The 18,020-nt window shown below is 40.0% G+C and overlaps 1 protein-coding gene across 2 annotated transcripts in view; it reads right to left on the bottom strand.

The window, feature by feature from the left end:
• LOC120029476 (KH domain-containing, RNA-binding, signal transduction-associated protein 2-like) overlaps window positions 1-18,020 on the bottom strand; it is a 117,131-nt gene that overhangs the window by 79,125 nt on the left and 19,986 nt on the right. For both annotated transcript variants that reach the window (XM_038974708.1, XM_038974707.1), the window contains exon 2: window positions 17,799-17,926. In XM_038974708.1, the coding sequence (XP_038830636.1) occupies window positions 17,799-17,926 (128 nt within the window). The remainder of the gene's footprint in view (window positions 1-17,798; window positions 17,927-18,020) is intronic.

The raw sequence follows: 18,020 nt of genomic DNA on the forward strand, positions 1-18,020 counted from the left end.
CCCTGCACGTTTTCAGGTTATTCAAAACCTAAGCCAAACATTTCAATATATTTCACCAGCAACTTTAATTGTCAAGACTATCGACACGACAATGCTTTTCCTCCAGAAAGCATTTTATTACTGCATGATATTCCCATTCTTTAGACTGATAAATGTTTCCCCTATTAGAGAGGTGAACTGTGTGGTAATTGAATAGCTGGTCTAGTGATTTGGATAGCAGGACACCGTGTCTAATACAGATGAGCCAGATGCTAACACTACTACTATCTATCCCAGACAGGCCCAGAAAGTGTTCCAATATTAAATGAGATACACTATGTGGTTTTGACATTATTGAGGCAATGGTTTTGGAATATCATTTTTGGCTCCAGTTAGTCAGTATAATTGAACATAAATCACCTGGGCCTAGTTTTTCAAAAGTTATCTTTACGGATTTTGCCCATCGTACATGATTAAATGCATAGAAATAGAACAACTAGAACAGGAGTCCCAATTGAAGTCAATGATTTGTCCATACTATTGATGCTATTTCCATCAGTGGAGGACCAGTGGAGGACCATCCTCCTCAGTGAATTTCATTAAAAGAAAATTGTAAAACATTTAAAGTTATCCTTTTTAGATAAAACTATTATAAATGTTATCAGATTTGACCAAATATTTGATTAAAACACACTATTTTGCAATGAAGGTCTACAGTAGCCTCAACAGCACTCTGTAGGGTAGCACCATGGTGTAGCTGGAGGACAGCTAACTTCCGTCTCCCTCTAAGGAACACTGACTTCAATACAAAACCTAGGATGCCCATGCTTCTCACCCCCTTCAATAGACTTAAAAAGAAATAATGACAAGTTCCGGAGGATGTCCTCCAACCTTACAGAGCTCTTGCAGCATCAGCTACAGCTAGCTAGCACTGCAGTGCATAACATGGGGTGAGTAGTTGACTCAAATAGAGAGGAAGACAACAGTTTTGAACAAAATAAAATGACGGCGAAGCAAGAGAGAAATAGAGAGAAAGAGAGATTTCGTAATGTTTTTCACTTTCAGTTTCACTTACATAGCTAGCAAATGCAGCTAGCTAGTTTAGCCTACTCAAACATCCTTGTAACGTCCTGACCAGAGTTCTTATGTGTTTTGCTTGTTTAGTGTTGGTCAGGACGTGAGCTGGGTGGGAATTCTATGTTGTGTGTCTAGTTCGTCTGTTTCTATGTTCAGCCTGATATGGTTCTCAATCAGAGACAGCTGTCAATCGTTGTCCCTGATTGAGAATCATATATAGGTGGCTTGTTTTGTGTTGGGGATTGTGGGTGGTTGTTTCCTGTCTTTGTGTTTTGTCTGCACCAGCAAGGACTGTGACGGTTAGTGTGTTTTGTCAGTTTGTATAGTGTTTTTGTTTTGTCTATTAAATTCATTATGTCCAATTACCACGCTGCACATTGGTCCTCTGATCCTTCTCGCCTCTCCTCGTCTGAGGAGGAGGACGAAGTAGACTGCCGTTACAATCCTGCTCAAACAGAGGGATGCTATGCTAGCTGGCTATGACTATCCAACACAACACTGGAACTCAAGTCAAGTCAAGGTAAGATTTTGTTTTTATTAATTTATTGCCACCGTGGCCCACCTGTGTAAGTGCTAAACTGCTTAACTGTTTACTGACTCTACACTGTAACATTACTGCATGATTGTAGTGGGTTTACTAAAGTGTTACTTCTATTACCTATGTTGACTATGATGTTACTTTAGCTAATGTGGTGACAACAATGTGGGCTGTGTGTAGCCGTATTGATATGATTTGGCTTGGAAAGTTTTTTTTGCCTGGTCACATACAGCTGATGTGTTGTACATTGAAGTCCACAAGCGAAGGGAAAAGGTATTTGTATTTGTATTTATTATGGATCGCCATTAGCTGCTACCAAGGCAGCAGCTACTCTTCCTGGGGTCCAGCAAAATTATTGCAGTTATACCATTTTTAAAACATTACAATACATACACAGAGTTCACAACACACTGTGTTCCCTCAGGCCCCTACTCTACCATTACCACATATCTACAATACAAAATCCATTTGTACGTGTGTGTATAGTGCATATGTTATTGTGTGTGTGTGTGTATGCATGTGTCTGTGCCTATGTTTGTGTTGCTTCACAGTCCATAAGGTGTATTTTTATCCGTTTAAAAAAATCAGTTACTTGATGTGGAATAGAGTTCCATGTAGTCATTGCTCTATGTAGTACTGTGTGCCTCCCATAGTCTGTTCTGGACTTGGGGACTGTGAAGAGACCTCTGGTGGCATGTCTTGTGGGGTATGCATGGGTGTGCGGCAGTAGTTCAAACAGACATTCAAAATGTTAATACCTCTCACAAATACAAGTAGTGATGAAGTCAATCTCTGCTCCACTTTGAGCCAGGAGGGATCAAATCAAATCAAAGTTTATTTGTTACGTGCGCCGAATACAAAAGGTGTAGACCTTACAGTGAAATGCTTACTTACAGGCTCTAACCAATAGTGCAAAAAAGGTATTAGGTGAACAATAGGTAAGTAAAGAAATAAAAACAACAGTAAAAAGACAGTGAAAAATAACAGTAGCGAGGCTACATACAGTAGCGAGGCTATAAAAGTAGCGAGGCTACATACAGACACCGGTTAGTCAGGCTGATTGAGGTAGTATGTACATGTAGATATGATTACAGTGACTATGCATATATGATGAAGCAGTAGCGTAAAGAGGGGTTGGCGGGTGGCGGGACACAATGCAGATAGCCCAGTTAGCCAATGTGCGGGAGCACTGGTTGGTCGGGCCAATTGAGGTAGTATGTACATATGTACATGAATGTATAGTTAAAGTGACTGTGCATATATGATAAACAGAGAGTAGAAGCAGCGTAAAAGAGGGGTTGGGGGGGGGGGGGGGGAACACAATGCAAATAGTCCGGGTAGCCATTTGACGTGCATATTAGCTCTCTGTGAACATCCAAGGGCCAGCCGTGCTGCTCTGTTCTGAGTCAATTGCAATTTTCCTAAGTCCCTTTCTGTAGCACCTGACCACAAGACTGAACAGTAGTCCAGGTGCGACAAAACTAGGACCTGTAGGACCTGCCTCGTTGGAGAGGCTTCCATTAAAGAACACCCTCTGTGTTCTGTTAGGCAGGTAACTCTCTATCCACAATAGCACATATGTTTTTCCAGCAGCAGACTATGATCGATAATGTCAAAGCCGCAGTGAAGTCTAACAAAACAGCCACCCACAATCTTTTTATTATCAATTTATCTCAGCCAATCATCAGTAATTTGTGTAAGTGCTGTCCTTCACTATAAGCGTGCTGAAAGTCTGTTGTCAATTTGTTGACTGTAAAATAGGATTGTATCTGATCAAACACCATTTTTTTCAAAAGTTTACTAAGGGTTGGTAACAGTCTGATTTGTCGGCTATTTGAGCCAGTAAAGGGGGCTTTACTATTCTTAGGTAGCGGAATGACTTTTGCTTCCCTCCAAGCCTGGGGCCACACACTTTCTAGAAGGCTTAAATTGAAAATATGGCAAATAGGAGTGGCAATATCGTCCGCTATTATCCTCATGAATTTTCCATCCAAGTTGTTAGACCCCGGTGGCTTGTCATTGTTAATAGACAACAATACTTTTTTCACCCCTTCCACACTCACTTTACGGAATTCAAAATTACAATGCTTGTAAGACAAGGAGAGTGCATAGATGCGAGAAGGAATACAACGTGGCTGCTATGAAAGTAACTGTGTTGACGCGTGATCAGGGGTGTATTCATTCTGCAGATTCTGTTGAAAATAATGTCTTAAACGGAAGTAAACGGAACATGAAAATAATGGAATTTTTCCAATAGTAACGTTCGTTTGCAACTGTTGGACTAATGATCAAAATCAAATCAAATCAAAATTGACTTGTCACATGTGCCGAATACAATTACTGTGAAATGCTTACTTACAAGCCCTTAACCCTAGGATGCATATGCTGGTCAAAATGACCCATCCTAATATTGTTCTGCTGTATTGATCACCTCAAAAATTTGTATCATCTAATATTCCAGGAATTCTTAAATAATGTGTCTTTAATGTTCTAACATCCTAGTTTTGTTTTTTAATTTCAGATTTTTTAAGTAAAAATAGTTTTTGCATCACTACCCCAAGTTTGATATGTGGGTCAAATATGACTGGTATGTATTTCCTATGGAATTCACTGCACTGCAACAATAAAATCAAAGTAATGAATAACATATTTATTAAATATTTTGTTTTTAATGTTTATTAATCACCGTTTTCATTTCTCCTTTTTAACTCATTGAGTAAAAGGAGTTTCATAAGGATGCTCATAAGAATTCTGCCTGATATACAACCAAAATGGTTTTACAGATGCTGGATGAGGAAGCCGTTGGTGCCTCTAACTCTGAGGTATCCAATTCAGATGACACAGACGATGTGTCTGTGAGTGAAGTTGGAGTTGTGGATGCACCTGGCAGTCCAGCTGTCCCAGATGATTCTACAGATGGAGAGGGAGTAAAAAGGGTCTTAGAGTGACCCCCCCCCCCCCCCCCCCCACACACACACACACACACACTAAAGGCAGGGGTAGAAGCCATAACATTCTGAGGAGCTGCCCAGGGCCTGTGCCGGGGTCAACAGTTGTGTCACCAAAAGTAGTCTGGGAGCTGTTCGTTAGTGACATCATCATTGAGGAGGTCCTAAAGTGTTCATATTTAGAAGGACGGAGAATAGCGACAGCAAAAGGGACAGAGTGGAGAGAGGTCAACAAAGAGGAACTCAAGGCCTTCATTGGTTTAACCCTCCTCGCCGGCATGAAGAAAAGGTGGGATGTCTCCACACGGGTGCTATTTTTGGATCCACTGCAGAATCCAATGTATAAGGCCACCATGTCATCCACTGCGTCACAGTGGATGAGCAGCTTTCCTCCAGACGTGACGCTTGGCATTCCGTCCAAAGAGTTCAATCTTGGTTTCATCAGACCAGAGAATCTTGTTTCTCGTGGTCTAAGAGTAATTTAGGTGCCTTTTGGCAAACTCCAAGCGGGTTGTCACGTGCCTTTTACTGAGGAGTGGCTTTCGTCTGGCCACTCTACCATAAAGGCCTGATTGTTAGAGTGCGGCAGAGATGGTTGTCCTTCTGGAAGATTCTCCCATCTCCACAGAAGAAGAGATGGAAAGATGTGGGGTGATGAAAGAGAGCCATGCCACCACCCCTCAGAGCAGCCAGGGACAGAAGAGGAAGAGGTGCCAGCTCTGCCAAAGTGAAAAGGATAGAAAAGTCAGCTGCTGGTGTTCTCAGTGCAACACACCCGTCTGCAAAGAGCACAGTCACATGCTTGTGGTTTGTAACAAATGCATGGACTAAGACAGCATAAGTAAGCATCACACACATGCACACTTTGTGCCTTTTAGTTCTCATGTTTTGTAAATTCACAATGGTTAGTGTTGTCGTTTATATTGATGATCATTGGATTTTCAAATGAATGTTTTGAAATATTATAAAACATGCTTCAGGTGATTTTATTTTGTTCTTCACACTAAAAGGTTGAATGTGAAACTTTGATTGTAAGATTTATTGTAAGATAATATTTTCAATGGCTGTTATTACATTTCATAATATGTTATCATTGAAATATGTATCAAACTGTTGAATAGCGACTAAAAACTTTAAAACAATAGAATAATTATTGAAAGGTCCAAATCATCACGCAAAATAATTATGTTCCACAAGATGGATAATATTTTATAAATAAAGCACAGATATTACATTGTCGGATCATTTTGACCCGGCATATGCATCCTAACGTTATCCAACAATGTTGTTCAAGAAATAGAGTTAAGAAAATATTGACTAAATAAACAAAATAAAAAAATAAAATAAAAAGTTTCACAATAAATTAACAATAACGAGGATATATACAGGGGGTACCGGTACTGAGTCAATGTGCAGGGGTGCAGGTTAGTCAAGGAAATTTGTACATGGAGGTAGGGGGTAGATCCTGTTAAGGAGCCTTTTGGACCTATATTTGGTGCTCTGGTACCGCTTGCCATCCAGTAGCAGAGAGAACAGTCAATGACTTGGGTGACTGGAGTCTTTGACCATTTTTTAGGCCTTTCTCTGACACTGATTCCTATATAGATCTTTGGTGGCAGGAAGCTTGGCCGCAGTGATGTATTGGGCGATACGCACTACCCTCTGTAGCGTCTTACTGTTGGAAGCCAAGCAGTTACCATACCAGGCGGTGATGCAACCGGCCAGGATGCTCTCGATGGTGCAGCTGTAGAACTTTGAGGATCTGGGGACCCATGCCAAATCTCCTGACGACGAATAGGCATTGTCGTGCCCTCTTCACAAATGTCTTAGTGTGTTTGGAGCATGATAGTTTGTTGGTGATGTGGACACCAGGGAACTTAGAACTTTTGACCCGCTGAACTACAGCCCCGTCGATGTGAATGGGGGCGTGTTCGGCCCTCCTTTTCCTGTAGTCCACGATCAGCTCCTTTGTCTTGATCACGTTGAGGGAGAGGTTGTTGTCCTGGCACCACACTGCCAGGTCTCTGATCTTCTCCCTATAGGCTGTCTCATCGTTGTCGGTGATCAGGCCTCACGTCCTAGATCAGCTAGATGCAGGAAAGAGTGTGTAAGGTGGTATTGAATGTTTCTCTTGACCTTGTACACCTATGTTGTAACCTTTAATTGTAGGCTAGGTTGTAGCATCCTCATGCTGGGTATAGGGAAAATTTGAGTATCATGAAGCCTAAACCTCTGACTGTTACATTGAACTGGGTGAATGGAATATGAATGAAATAGAAATAAGGCCATGCTCATGAAAACAATAAAATGGTCCTACCTCATCTTAAACGGCTCTTACCACCACTGATTTCTATGCATTTAACCCTATCCGATAGGCGAAATCCAGATAAATAACTTTTCAAAAACTGGGCCCAGGTGCATACGCTTAGGGCAACAGATCTCTCAATGACTTGTGGTAACTAAAATGGGTTGATATACAATTTAGATTTTTTTTGTTATCATTTGATAAATACAACATGATAAAGGACAAGTTGTAATTTATTCCTCCTTAATCACCATGCAGACTTCGTTCAATTTAGGGAAAAGTCTTGCAAACATCAATCATTGACTTGCCTAGTTAAATAAATGTTACATTTAAAATTCTCAGTACAGTTACCTTCAAGACATGCAACAGAATGATAACCCACAATGCAAACTCTCAATCTCATTTCAGTCGGTTAAGATCTTGGTTGCCAGCAGCTACAGTAGTTCCCAGAAGTTGGTTGAATGAGGGCCCCTTAGTCACAGGTCACAGGTGGCAGACAAAGAAAAGTATGAAAGGAAAGGCGTTTGGTCTTGGTGTCCTTCAAAGATATGGTCAAAATGTTTCATAGCATCAATTATATTTCCAATCTGTGACCATTGAGCCCCTCTTCCTTCATTCTATATTGGAAGAGTAAAAGCATGTATCAAGATCAGTAACTACTTAACTATAATGCTTACTATTTTCAACTGTAAAAATGTACTGCTTAGTATCTGTAGAAAGTGCATTGATGTAAGCGGATGTAAGCTGATGTAAGGGTTCCTGAGAGGCACAGTGGTCTAAGGAACTGCATCTCAGTTCTTGAGGTGTCACTATAGACACCCTGGTTCAAATCCTGGCTGTATTACAAACGGCTGTGATTGGGTGTCCCGTAGGGCGGTGCACAATTGGCCCAGTGTCGTCCGGGTTTGGCTGGTGTAGGCCATCATTGTAAATAAAAATTTGTTCTTAACTGACTTGCGTAGTTAAACAAAGGATAAATTAAAAAAGCTAGAATATTGATATTGTGCAGCATGTACAGTTGCCATGACACAAATCTATGAATTTCACAAAATAATACACATGTAGGATCTTAATTTGAGTACATTTTAAAATAATCCTGCAGCAACATGAAATGTGAATTATTATGTCATAATTATTAGGGCAAATCAAGTCTGACATTAAAAATGTGAAAATTACAAACTTTAGAAGCCCTATTAAAACTCAAATGCACTAGACACAAGACGGCGGACGTAAAGGTAACGTAAAGGTAATGGCGGACTGAACGAAGTTATGTAGAGCACCTCAAGATAAAACATAATATTCGAAATATCTGCTAAATTTGACTAAAATATTAGCACTAAATAATCTGGTGGGTGATAACCTTCAATCTGGATAATAACACAAAACAAATCCTAAGACTAGAGACATTTATCGACAAATATTACGAAAACAAGCAACACCCAAACATGACGGAGAGTAAGACAGGGGAACCGATTCAAAAACGAAAACGTGACTCTTCAACAGACACTGATTTAATATTCTCACCACCGGGAATGGTAAAGGTCGAAACCGATCTGTTAAAATCGATAAATGACAAACTGGGTATACTTGAATTAGTTAGTAAGGATATAAAAGAGTTGAAGGCAAGCCTAGAGATGAGTGATGAAAAAGCTGCGGCATTGGAGAAGGAAACACACAAGCTAAAAGGGACAGTCAATAAGATTGAAACCGAAATGAATGAAATTAAAAAGGAGAACACCGTTCTGAAGGAAGCCTTACTGGACATACAAACTAGATCCATGAGAGAGAATTTGGTACTTACAAATATCCAAGAGAAAGAAGGAGAAGTTCCTGAATCTGTAGTTAGAGAGTTCCTTCTTGCAGCGCTTCAGATTCCACGCGAAGTTATCGACAAGATCCAACTTGAACGTGTACACCGCCTCGGACAGAGAGGGCAGAGGTACGAACGCCCAATCGTTGCCAAATTTGCTTCATTTAAAGATAAAATAATGGTTAAAAGCCTGGGTAAAAGACTTGCTGGGACCAAAATTGGCATGAATGATCAGTTTCCGAAGGAAATTGCAGAACGGCGCAAAGTTCTGTATCCAATTTTCAAAGAAAATAGATTAAAAGCGAAACGAGTAGCTCTCGTCGTTGATAAACTATATATTGATAACCAGTTGTTCAGAGACACAAAGACTACTCCATGGTTATTTTAAAAATTACAAAGTTCTCATAGATGAGGAAAATAAACACAATTCAAGCCCGGTTATTGATTGTAACAATACAATACAAAATATAGCTTTTCTATAAATCTTCACATATAACTAATTGAACACAAGCACTATTTCTACATAGTAAAGATAAAAACTAAGTAAACAGAAGGCGCAGTATGTGTGGATGGTGTGGTGTGTGTTTATTTTATTTGTTATGTTTGGAAAGTTGAGTGAGTGAGTAATGAAATGGTTGCATATCCCAGAGCCAATGTATTGCTGTGAGCCGGGTATGAGAGGGCTTTCAATGTTGTTCAGATGATGGATATACTTTTATAATGAATTATACGTCTTATTTATTTATTGTCCTATCATGGGGAACTACATTTTTAAAATAAATTATATCTAATTATTTATTATCCTATTTTAATGGTACGGTCCATGGCCCTATACCCTAGACACCCACATGAATGGCCCAGATACTAAGGAGAAGTCCCTAACTGTTTTATGTGCATGCTGTAAGCGGTCTGTATGCAGCCAAAATGAGGTCAGAGACCAAGAGCAGCACTGCCCCCTCAAGATTCTGAGCCTGCTTGGCAGGGTTGGTCCTGCAAAGCCAAAGCCCCCTAAAGGGAGAGCATAATAAACAAGGAAATTCTCAAAGCTGCTAATGAGAACCTTGAGGACCTTGTACCTAGCCGGTGGGGATTCCGGTGGGGTGCCCCCACCCAGGCAGTGGCAGTGCTGGCAACACTAGCTGCAGTAACCCATGGGGAGGGGGTCACACTCGGACATTCAGAGAGGGGGTATATTATTGTGGCCCTGGTGGCACGAAATCAAAGTCGGACTGCATGGAGATGCTTGGGAACATGGTCAAAACGGATGACCGTATTGTGGGTGTTTCAGGAAGAAGGTGTACATTTGACCTCCATCATCTAGGATGTGACAATGGTAAATAAATCTCTACATTTATGCTCATTTTTTGCGCGGTCTTGCAGGCCTTCTCATGCAGCTGCAACTGCAAGTACATTTGTAAATCATGACCTATCTTGAGTTGGGCTCTGGGATGGTGCAATTGTTGAGAGGGTGAGCTTATGGTTGTGTGGGGGTAAGGGCTGAATGTGTGTGGGTGTATGTGTGTATCCCACAACGGTTGCGAAGGAAGAAGTAAAAGATGTTAGGGACTATAGAGGATGATTCACAGCAATATGTAATAAAAATAGAGGTGAGGGCGATGGAAATGCATTTGGCAATGGATCTGCTTCGGTTCGGTGGATGGCGCTGTGTGCACTTTTCGAAGGATGGATCCCAGTCGGTCCGGGGCTGTGGGATGCGGGGGGTCGGGGGTGGTCTGCCGGGCATTGGGATGACAACCCAACTCGAGATGGGGGCTTTTGGCGGGTGGAATAGTGGGGACCAATTGGAGGTTTGCTTAGTGGAGATGCAAATGTCATGGTACAACTATATAGACACTCAATCATTATGTTACTTTTTAATAGGACGTTTACAAACATATATTTTGATAAAAATAATTGAAAGGTGTGTCTCATTATGATAAGTGGTGAAATAAGTATAGCCAGTTACAATTGTAATGGCTTAGCAGATAATAAGAAAAGACGATCAGTATTTGCCTGGCTAAAAGAGAAGGATTATAATATCTATTGTTTACAGGAAACCCATTCGACAGTTTTAGATGAAGTTTTGTGGAAAAAGAACTGGGGGGGCGAAATATATTTCTCCCATGGGCAAAGAAATTCAAAAGGGGTGATGGTTTTAATTAACAATAACTTTGATCCAAATGTGCAACTTGTCCAAACAGATCCTCAAGGTAGATGGATTATTTTAAATATGTTATTGGACAATAAACATATATGGCTTATTAACCTATACGGTCCGAATAATGATGATCCAAGCTTCTTTGACAATATATATAAGAATGTATCAACTCTACAAGCAACACTAGACTCTATTATTATAGTGGGAGATTTTAATACGGTCTTAAATACCTCTATGGACCGGAAAGGAAATCACACTACAAACTATCACCCTCAGGCACTTAAGGAAATCAGGAATGTCATGGATATATTGGAATTAGTGGATATATGGAGACTTAAATACCCTGACCTAGTGAGATATACATGGCGGAGGCTTAATCAAGCTAGTCGCCTTGACTACTTTCTTATATCATTCTCTCTGGCACCAAAAGTTAAAAAGTGTTTGATAGGGGACAGAATGCGGTCGGACCATCACATAATTGGCATATATATTACTCTTACAGAATTTCCACGTGGGCGAGGATATTGGAAATTTAATCAAAGCCTACTAGATGATAAATTGTTTAGAACTAGGACAGAAGAATTTATAACTGTCTTTTTTTAGACATAACATAGGTACAGCAGATCCCCATATTGTATGGGACACTTAAGTGTGCCTTTAGAGGCCATGCAATTCAGTACTCATCTATAAAACAAAAGCAATTTAGATCAAAAGAGTCCATATTAACAAAGGAAATTGAAGGACTAACAGTACAGTTAGATAACAATAAAAACGGTACCATAGAGGCACAGAATAAGTTAGAGGAAAAACAAAAAGAAATGGAGGAACTTATTCAAGAAAGATCCAGTAATATACACTGCTCAAAAAAATAAAGGGAACACTTAAACAACACAATGTAACTCCAAGTCAATCACACTTTTGTGAAATCAAACTGTCCACTTAGGAAGCAACACTGATTGACAATAAATTTCACATGCTGTTGTGCAAATGGAATAGACAAAAGGTGGAAATTATAGGCAATTAGCAAGACACCCCCAATAAAGGACTGGTTCTGCAGGTGGTGACCACAGACCACTTCTCAGTTCCTATGCTTCCTGGCTGATGTTTTGGTCACTTTTGAATGCTGGCGGTGCTTTCACTCTAGTGGTAGCATGAGACGGAGTCTACAACCCACACAAGTGGCTCAGGTAGTGCAGCTCATCCAGGATGGCACATCAATGCGAGCTGTGGCAAGAAGGTTTGCTGTGTCTGTCAGCGTAGTGTCCAGAGCATGGAGGCGCTACCAGGAGACAGGCCAGTACATCAGGAGACGTGGAGGAGGCCGTAGGAGGGCAACAACCCAGCAGCAGGACCGCTACCTCCGCCTTTGTGCAAGGAGGAGCAGGTGGAGCACTGCCAGAGCACTGCAAAATGACCTCCAGCAGGCCACAAATGTGCATGTGTCTGCTCAAACGGTCAGAAACAGACTCCATGAGGGTGGTATGAGGGCCCGACGTCCACAGGTGGGGGTTGTGCTTACAGCCCAACACCGTGCAGGACGTTTGGCATTTGCCAGAGAACACCAAGATTGGCAAATTCGCCACTGGCACCCTGTGCTCTTCACAGATGAAAGCAGGTTCACACTGAGCACATGAGCACCTGTGACAGACGTAACAGAGTCTGGAGACGCCGTGGAGAACGTTCTGCTGCCTGCAACATCCTCCAGCATGACCGGTTTGGCGGTGGGTCAGTCATGGTGTGGGGTGGCATTTCTTTGTGGGGCCGCACAGCCCTCCATGTGCTCGCCAGAGGTAGCCTGACTGCCATTAGGTACCGAGATGAGATCCTCAGACCCCTTGTGAGACCATATGCTGACACATGCACATTTGTGGCCTGCTGGAGGTCATTTTGCAGGACTCTGGCAGTGCTCCTCCTTGCACAAAGGCGGAGGTAGCGGTCCTGCTGCTGGGTTGTTGCCCTCCTACGGCCTCCTCCACGTCTCCTGATGTACTGGCCTGTCTCCTGGTAGCGCCTCCATGCTCTGGACACTACGCTGACAGACACAGCAAACCTTCTTGCCACAGCTCGCATTGATGTGCCATCCTGGATGAGCTGCACTACCTGAGCCACTTGTGTGGGTTGTAGACTCCGTCTCATGCTACCACTAGAGTGAAAGCACCGCCAGCATTCAAAAGTGACCAAAACATCAGCCAGGAAGCATAGGAACTGAGAAGTGGTCTGTGGTCACCACCTGCAGAACCAGTCCTTTATTGGGGGTGTCTTGCTAATTGCCTATAATTTCCACCTTTTGTCTATTCCATTTGCACAACAGCATGTGAAATTTATTGTCAATCAGTGTTGCTTCCTAAGTGGACAGTTTGATTTCACAGAAGTGTGATTGACTTGGAGTTACATTGTGTTGTTTAAGTGTTCCCTTTATTTTTTTGAGCAGTGTATTATAAAAATAAAGCGAACTGGATGGAATATGGGGAAAAATGCACCAAATTCTTTTTCAATCTTCAATATAGAAATGCTACCAAAAAAAACGTATTAAAACTTGTTACAAATGATGGAGTCACGCATGATTCACCAAATGATATTTTGAAAGAGGAAGTAAAGTACTTTAAGAATATGTTTTCGTTTCAGGCTCCTCCATCTCCACTAACTGAAACTAATTGTATGGATTTTTTTCCTAATAATAATGTAAAATTAACATCTGTACAGAAAGACTCATGTGAAGGCCTAATTACAGAGGAGGAACTACTTGATGCAATTGGGGCCTTTAAGGATGGGAAAACTCCAGGACTGGATGGCATACCAGTGGAAGTATACCATTTTTTTTTTATATACTCAAAGGACCATTATTAGCTTGTTTTAACCACTCCTATATAAATGATAGATTATCAGACACGCAACAAGAAGGTGTGATATCATTATTACTGAAACAGGACCCAAGTGGTATATATAAAGATCCAGTCCATTTAAAAAATTGGAGACCTCTTACACTTCAGTGTTGTGATGCAAAAATCCTAGCAAAATGCTTGGCGCATAGAATAAAAAAAGTTTTGTCAGATATTATTCATCCTAATCAGACAGGTTTTTTACATGGACGATACATTGGAGATAATATAAGGCAAGTACTGGAAACAATAGAACACTATGAAATATCGGGGACACCAGGCCTGGTTTTCATAGCTGATTTTGAAAAGGCTTTTGATAAAGTACGACTGGAGTTTATATATAAATGCCTAGAATATTTCAATTTTGGGGAATCTCTTATAAAATGGGTTAAAATTATGTATAATAACCCTAGGTGTAAAATAGTAAATAATGGCTACATCTCAGAAAGTTTTAAACTATCTAGAGGAGTAAAACAAGGTTGTCCACTATCGGCATATCTATTTATTATTGCCATCGAAATGTTAGCTGTTAAAATTAGATCAAACATTAATATTAAGGGATTAGAAATCCAGGGCCTAAAAACTAAGGTGTCATTGTACGCTGATGATTCATGTTTTCTTTTACAACTAGAGTCTCTCCACGGCCTCTTAGAGGATCTAGATACATTTGCTATCCTCTCTGGATTAAAACCAAATTATGATAAATGTACCATATTACGTATTGGATCACTAAAAAATACACATTTTACATTGCCATGTAGTTTACCAATTAAATGGTCTGACGGAGATGTGGACATACTCGGTATACAAATCCCAAAAGAAAGAAATGATCTCACTCCAATAAATTTTTATAGAAAGTTAGCAAAAATAGATAAGATCTTGCTACCATGGAAAGGAAAATACCTGTCTATTTGTGGGAAAATCACCCTGATTAACTCTTTAATCATATCACAGTTTACCTATTTGCTTATGGTTTTGCCTACACCTAGTGACCTGCTTTTTAAATTATATGAACAAAAAATATTCAATTTTATTTGGAACGGCAAGCCAGATAAAATTAAAAGGGCCTATTTATATAACGAATATGAATTCGGAGGGCAGAAATTATTAAATATTAAAGCATTAGACTTCTCACTAAAGGCATCAGTCATACAAAAGTTATACTTAAATCCAAACTGGTTCTCTAGTAGATTGGTACGAATGTCTCATCCTATGTTCAAGAAGGGCCTTTTTCCCTTTATTCAGATTACACCTGCTCACTTTCGGTTGCTTGAAAAGGAAATAATCTCCAAAATATCTTTATTTTTTAAGCAAGCCTTAGAAAGTTGGTTGCAATTTCAGTTTAATCCACCTGAAAGGACGGAACAAATAGTACAACAAATATTGTGGTTAAATTCAAATATAGTAATTGATAAAAAAACTGTATTTATCAAAGAAATGTTTAAAAAAGGTATAATTTTTGTGAATGATATCATAAATAGGACTGGTGGAGTAATGTCACACATGCAGCTAACACAGACATATGGAAATGTCTGCTCTACCCAAAATTACAACCAATTAATTGCAGCATTACCACAAAAATGGAAGAGGCAGGTGGAAGGGGATAAAAGTAAGGAACTTGTATGTCGGCCCTATATTAGAGAACATAAATGGTTAAAGAAAAGTGTGATAAATAAAAACATATACCAATTTAATTTAAGGACCAAAAAACTGACAGCTGTGCCATATAAATTGCAAAATAGTTGGGAAGAGATTTTCGATGTACCCATTCCATGGCACATGGTTTATGAATTGATACGCAAAACAACGCCGGATTCAAAACTTCGAATTTTTCAATTTAAATTATTGTACAAAATTCTTGCAACTAATAGAATGTTATATATATGGGGGATACAATCTTCCCAGCTCTGCAGATTCTGCTGTGAGGAGGCAGAGTCATTAGATCATTTATTTTGGTATTGTCCGTATGTAGCTCGTTTTTGGTCACAGGTCCAGGAATGGTTGAAGAATTGCAACATTTGCGTAGAACTAACGCTACAGATAGCAATACTGGGGGATTTGAAAAGCCATAGTCAATCAATCAATAATATAATAATTATTTTAGCAAAAATGTTTATTTTTAATTTACAATCCGTGGAAGCTATGAGAATAGGAAGATTCAAATATTTTGTGAAGCATCACAGCACAGTTGAAAAATATATGGCAAATAAAAATCCGAAATGGATGATGTTGGAAGATAGATGGGAAGGGTTGAGTGGAGCTGAAGGGTGGGACTAATAACAAGATAAACAATGTAGGGCATACGGGATCTGTGAAATGTGTATAGGTGCGGAGCTTTTGTGAAATAGCACAGTTACAAGTGGAAATCAAACTGGATGGACAACAGAAATAGAGGAAGGACTAAGAACAAACAAGAGAGAACTATTATAAAGTAGACTGTGTCTGTAAAATGTGTATAAGATGTATAAATTGAAGGTAAAACGGAAATGTTTATCAGTTTACTCCAATTGGGGGATCGGTGGTAGGGTTTGAGGGGAATAATAATAAAGGTATACTCTTTAAAAAAGTATGTATGTCTATATAGGTATGTGTATGTATATATGTGTATATGTATGCATACGTGTATGGATATATATATTTACCCCCAAAAATATGGGGGATTGGAAATGATGCAGACAATTACATTGGAAGCAACATTCTTTCCGCAATATTAAGCTGATCCACCCCTAAAAAAAATATATAAAAAATAAATAAAATGAAAAAAAAACTCAAATGCACTACATGTCAGCAACAAAAGAGTGATCGAATTAAGATCCTACATCTGTATGGCCTTATTTCAGCAAATTCCGGTGAGCTGATCTACAGATGAAAAATAGGGTGGGATTGTAATGTTTTAAACATCATGGCGCTTTGTAACTACACTGATATCTCTTTGTCAGAGACTCAAAGTGGCACATCAGAACAAAGATTTTATTTTAAAATAGAACAATATTTTTATTTTTTTTAAATAAAAAAATCCCTATTTACTTCAGACTGCCATCACAATTTTCAGGGTTTGACTTTCCTTCTACTTTGTTTCCCAATTAACACTAAGGTTTGAGTGTTTCTGAAAGACCATAGCACAGACATTCTTCTACCCAATAAATGTACAGCTGAATACACAATAAATGCATGTCAAGGGGTTAAAACCATAACTTTAATCGGGGCATAAGCCCATAAGCGACATAAGCGGTCAGAAAACATGCTTTAAAATTGCAACATTTTCCCACACCAAGCATGGCAAAATGTGTAGAATTGTAGGAAAGGTACTTTAAAACATGCATTTTCAGTCAAAAGGGGTCCACACATTTATTTTGCCTACTTGGTGTTTGGGCCCCACAGCCAAATTTTGCTTAGGGCTCCCAAAAGGCTAGAGCCGGCCCTGACTCAGATACATAAATTCTCAACATTATCTCTGAAGAGATGCCTTTCAGTGGCATACTAATAATGGCTGTGGGTGAGCACACAATAAGCGACAAACAAACATGATGATGACTCATGAATGAATAGCCTCAGCATGTCTCCCAGTCAGTGAGCTCTATTTTCCAGCACAGAGACAGCGAGGAGGATGCAGGCAGGACCCACCCTGATCCCATATGAGTCAGCTGCAATCATATGCTCCTCTCGCCGTGCCTAACACACCCACCATCTGCGGCTAGACACGGTGGATCAGACCCTGGAGCTTTCCCCACACTGTCCCACTCCTCCTGACAGAAGACTGCAATGTGATCATCAACACACACACACACACACACACACACACACACACACACACACACACACACACTGGCCAGTCAATCCCACAGCACAGCCAGATGCACAGATGTAGGGACCACAACATGGCATCAGTAATTATTTATTCTTAGCCCTCAAGATGGCCAATATGGTCCCAATTCCATCTGTGTCTTTGCACTGCCAAGACCCCATGTTGATGTTGTATAGAGTTTCTAACAAATATGCATTTGGTGTTTCTTTAAAGCATTGGTATTCCTTTTTTGTTGGCTGTTTTAATTTGATGAATAAATAAAAAGATGAAACAAAACAGTGCAGGTGTGGTTGTCTTACCTTTGGGTACTGTTGAACTGGGATGAGTACTCTTTCCGAGAGCTTGATGTTTTTGTTACTGATGACATCAAGGTATTTCTTGACGTCACCGTCTTTTCTCAACTCATCCCCCTCATACTTTTCAATTTCTGTAGGAAAAGGTATTCAAGAATAATTGATTAGATATGCAAACAGAACTTCAACAGAAAGGTTCCTCAACATCCTTGTCATTGACAGAGAAGA

This window comes from Salvelinus namaycush, chromosome 35 (genome assembly GCF_016432855.1).
Source record: "Salvelinus namaycush isolate Seneca chromosome 35, SaNama_1.0, whole genome shotgun sequence".
In the NCBI taxonomy this organism is placed as follows: domain Eukaryota; kingdom Metazoa; phylum Chordata; class Actinopteri; order Salmoniformes; family Salmonidae; genus Salvelinus; species Salvelinus namaycush.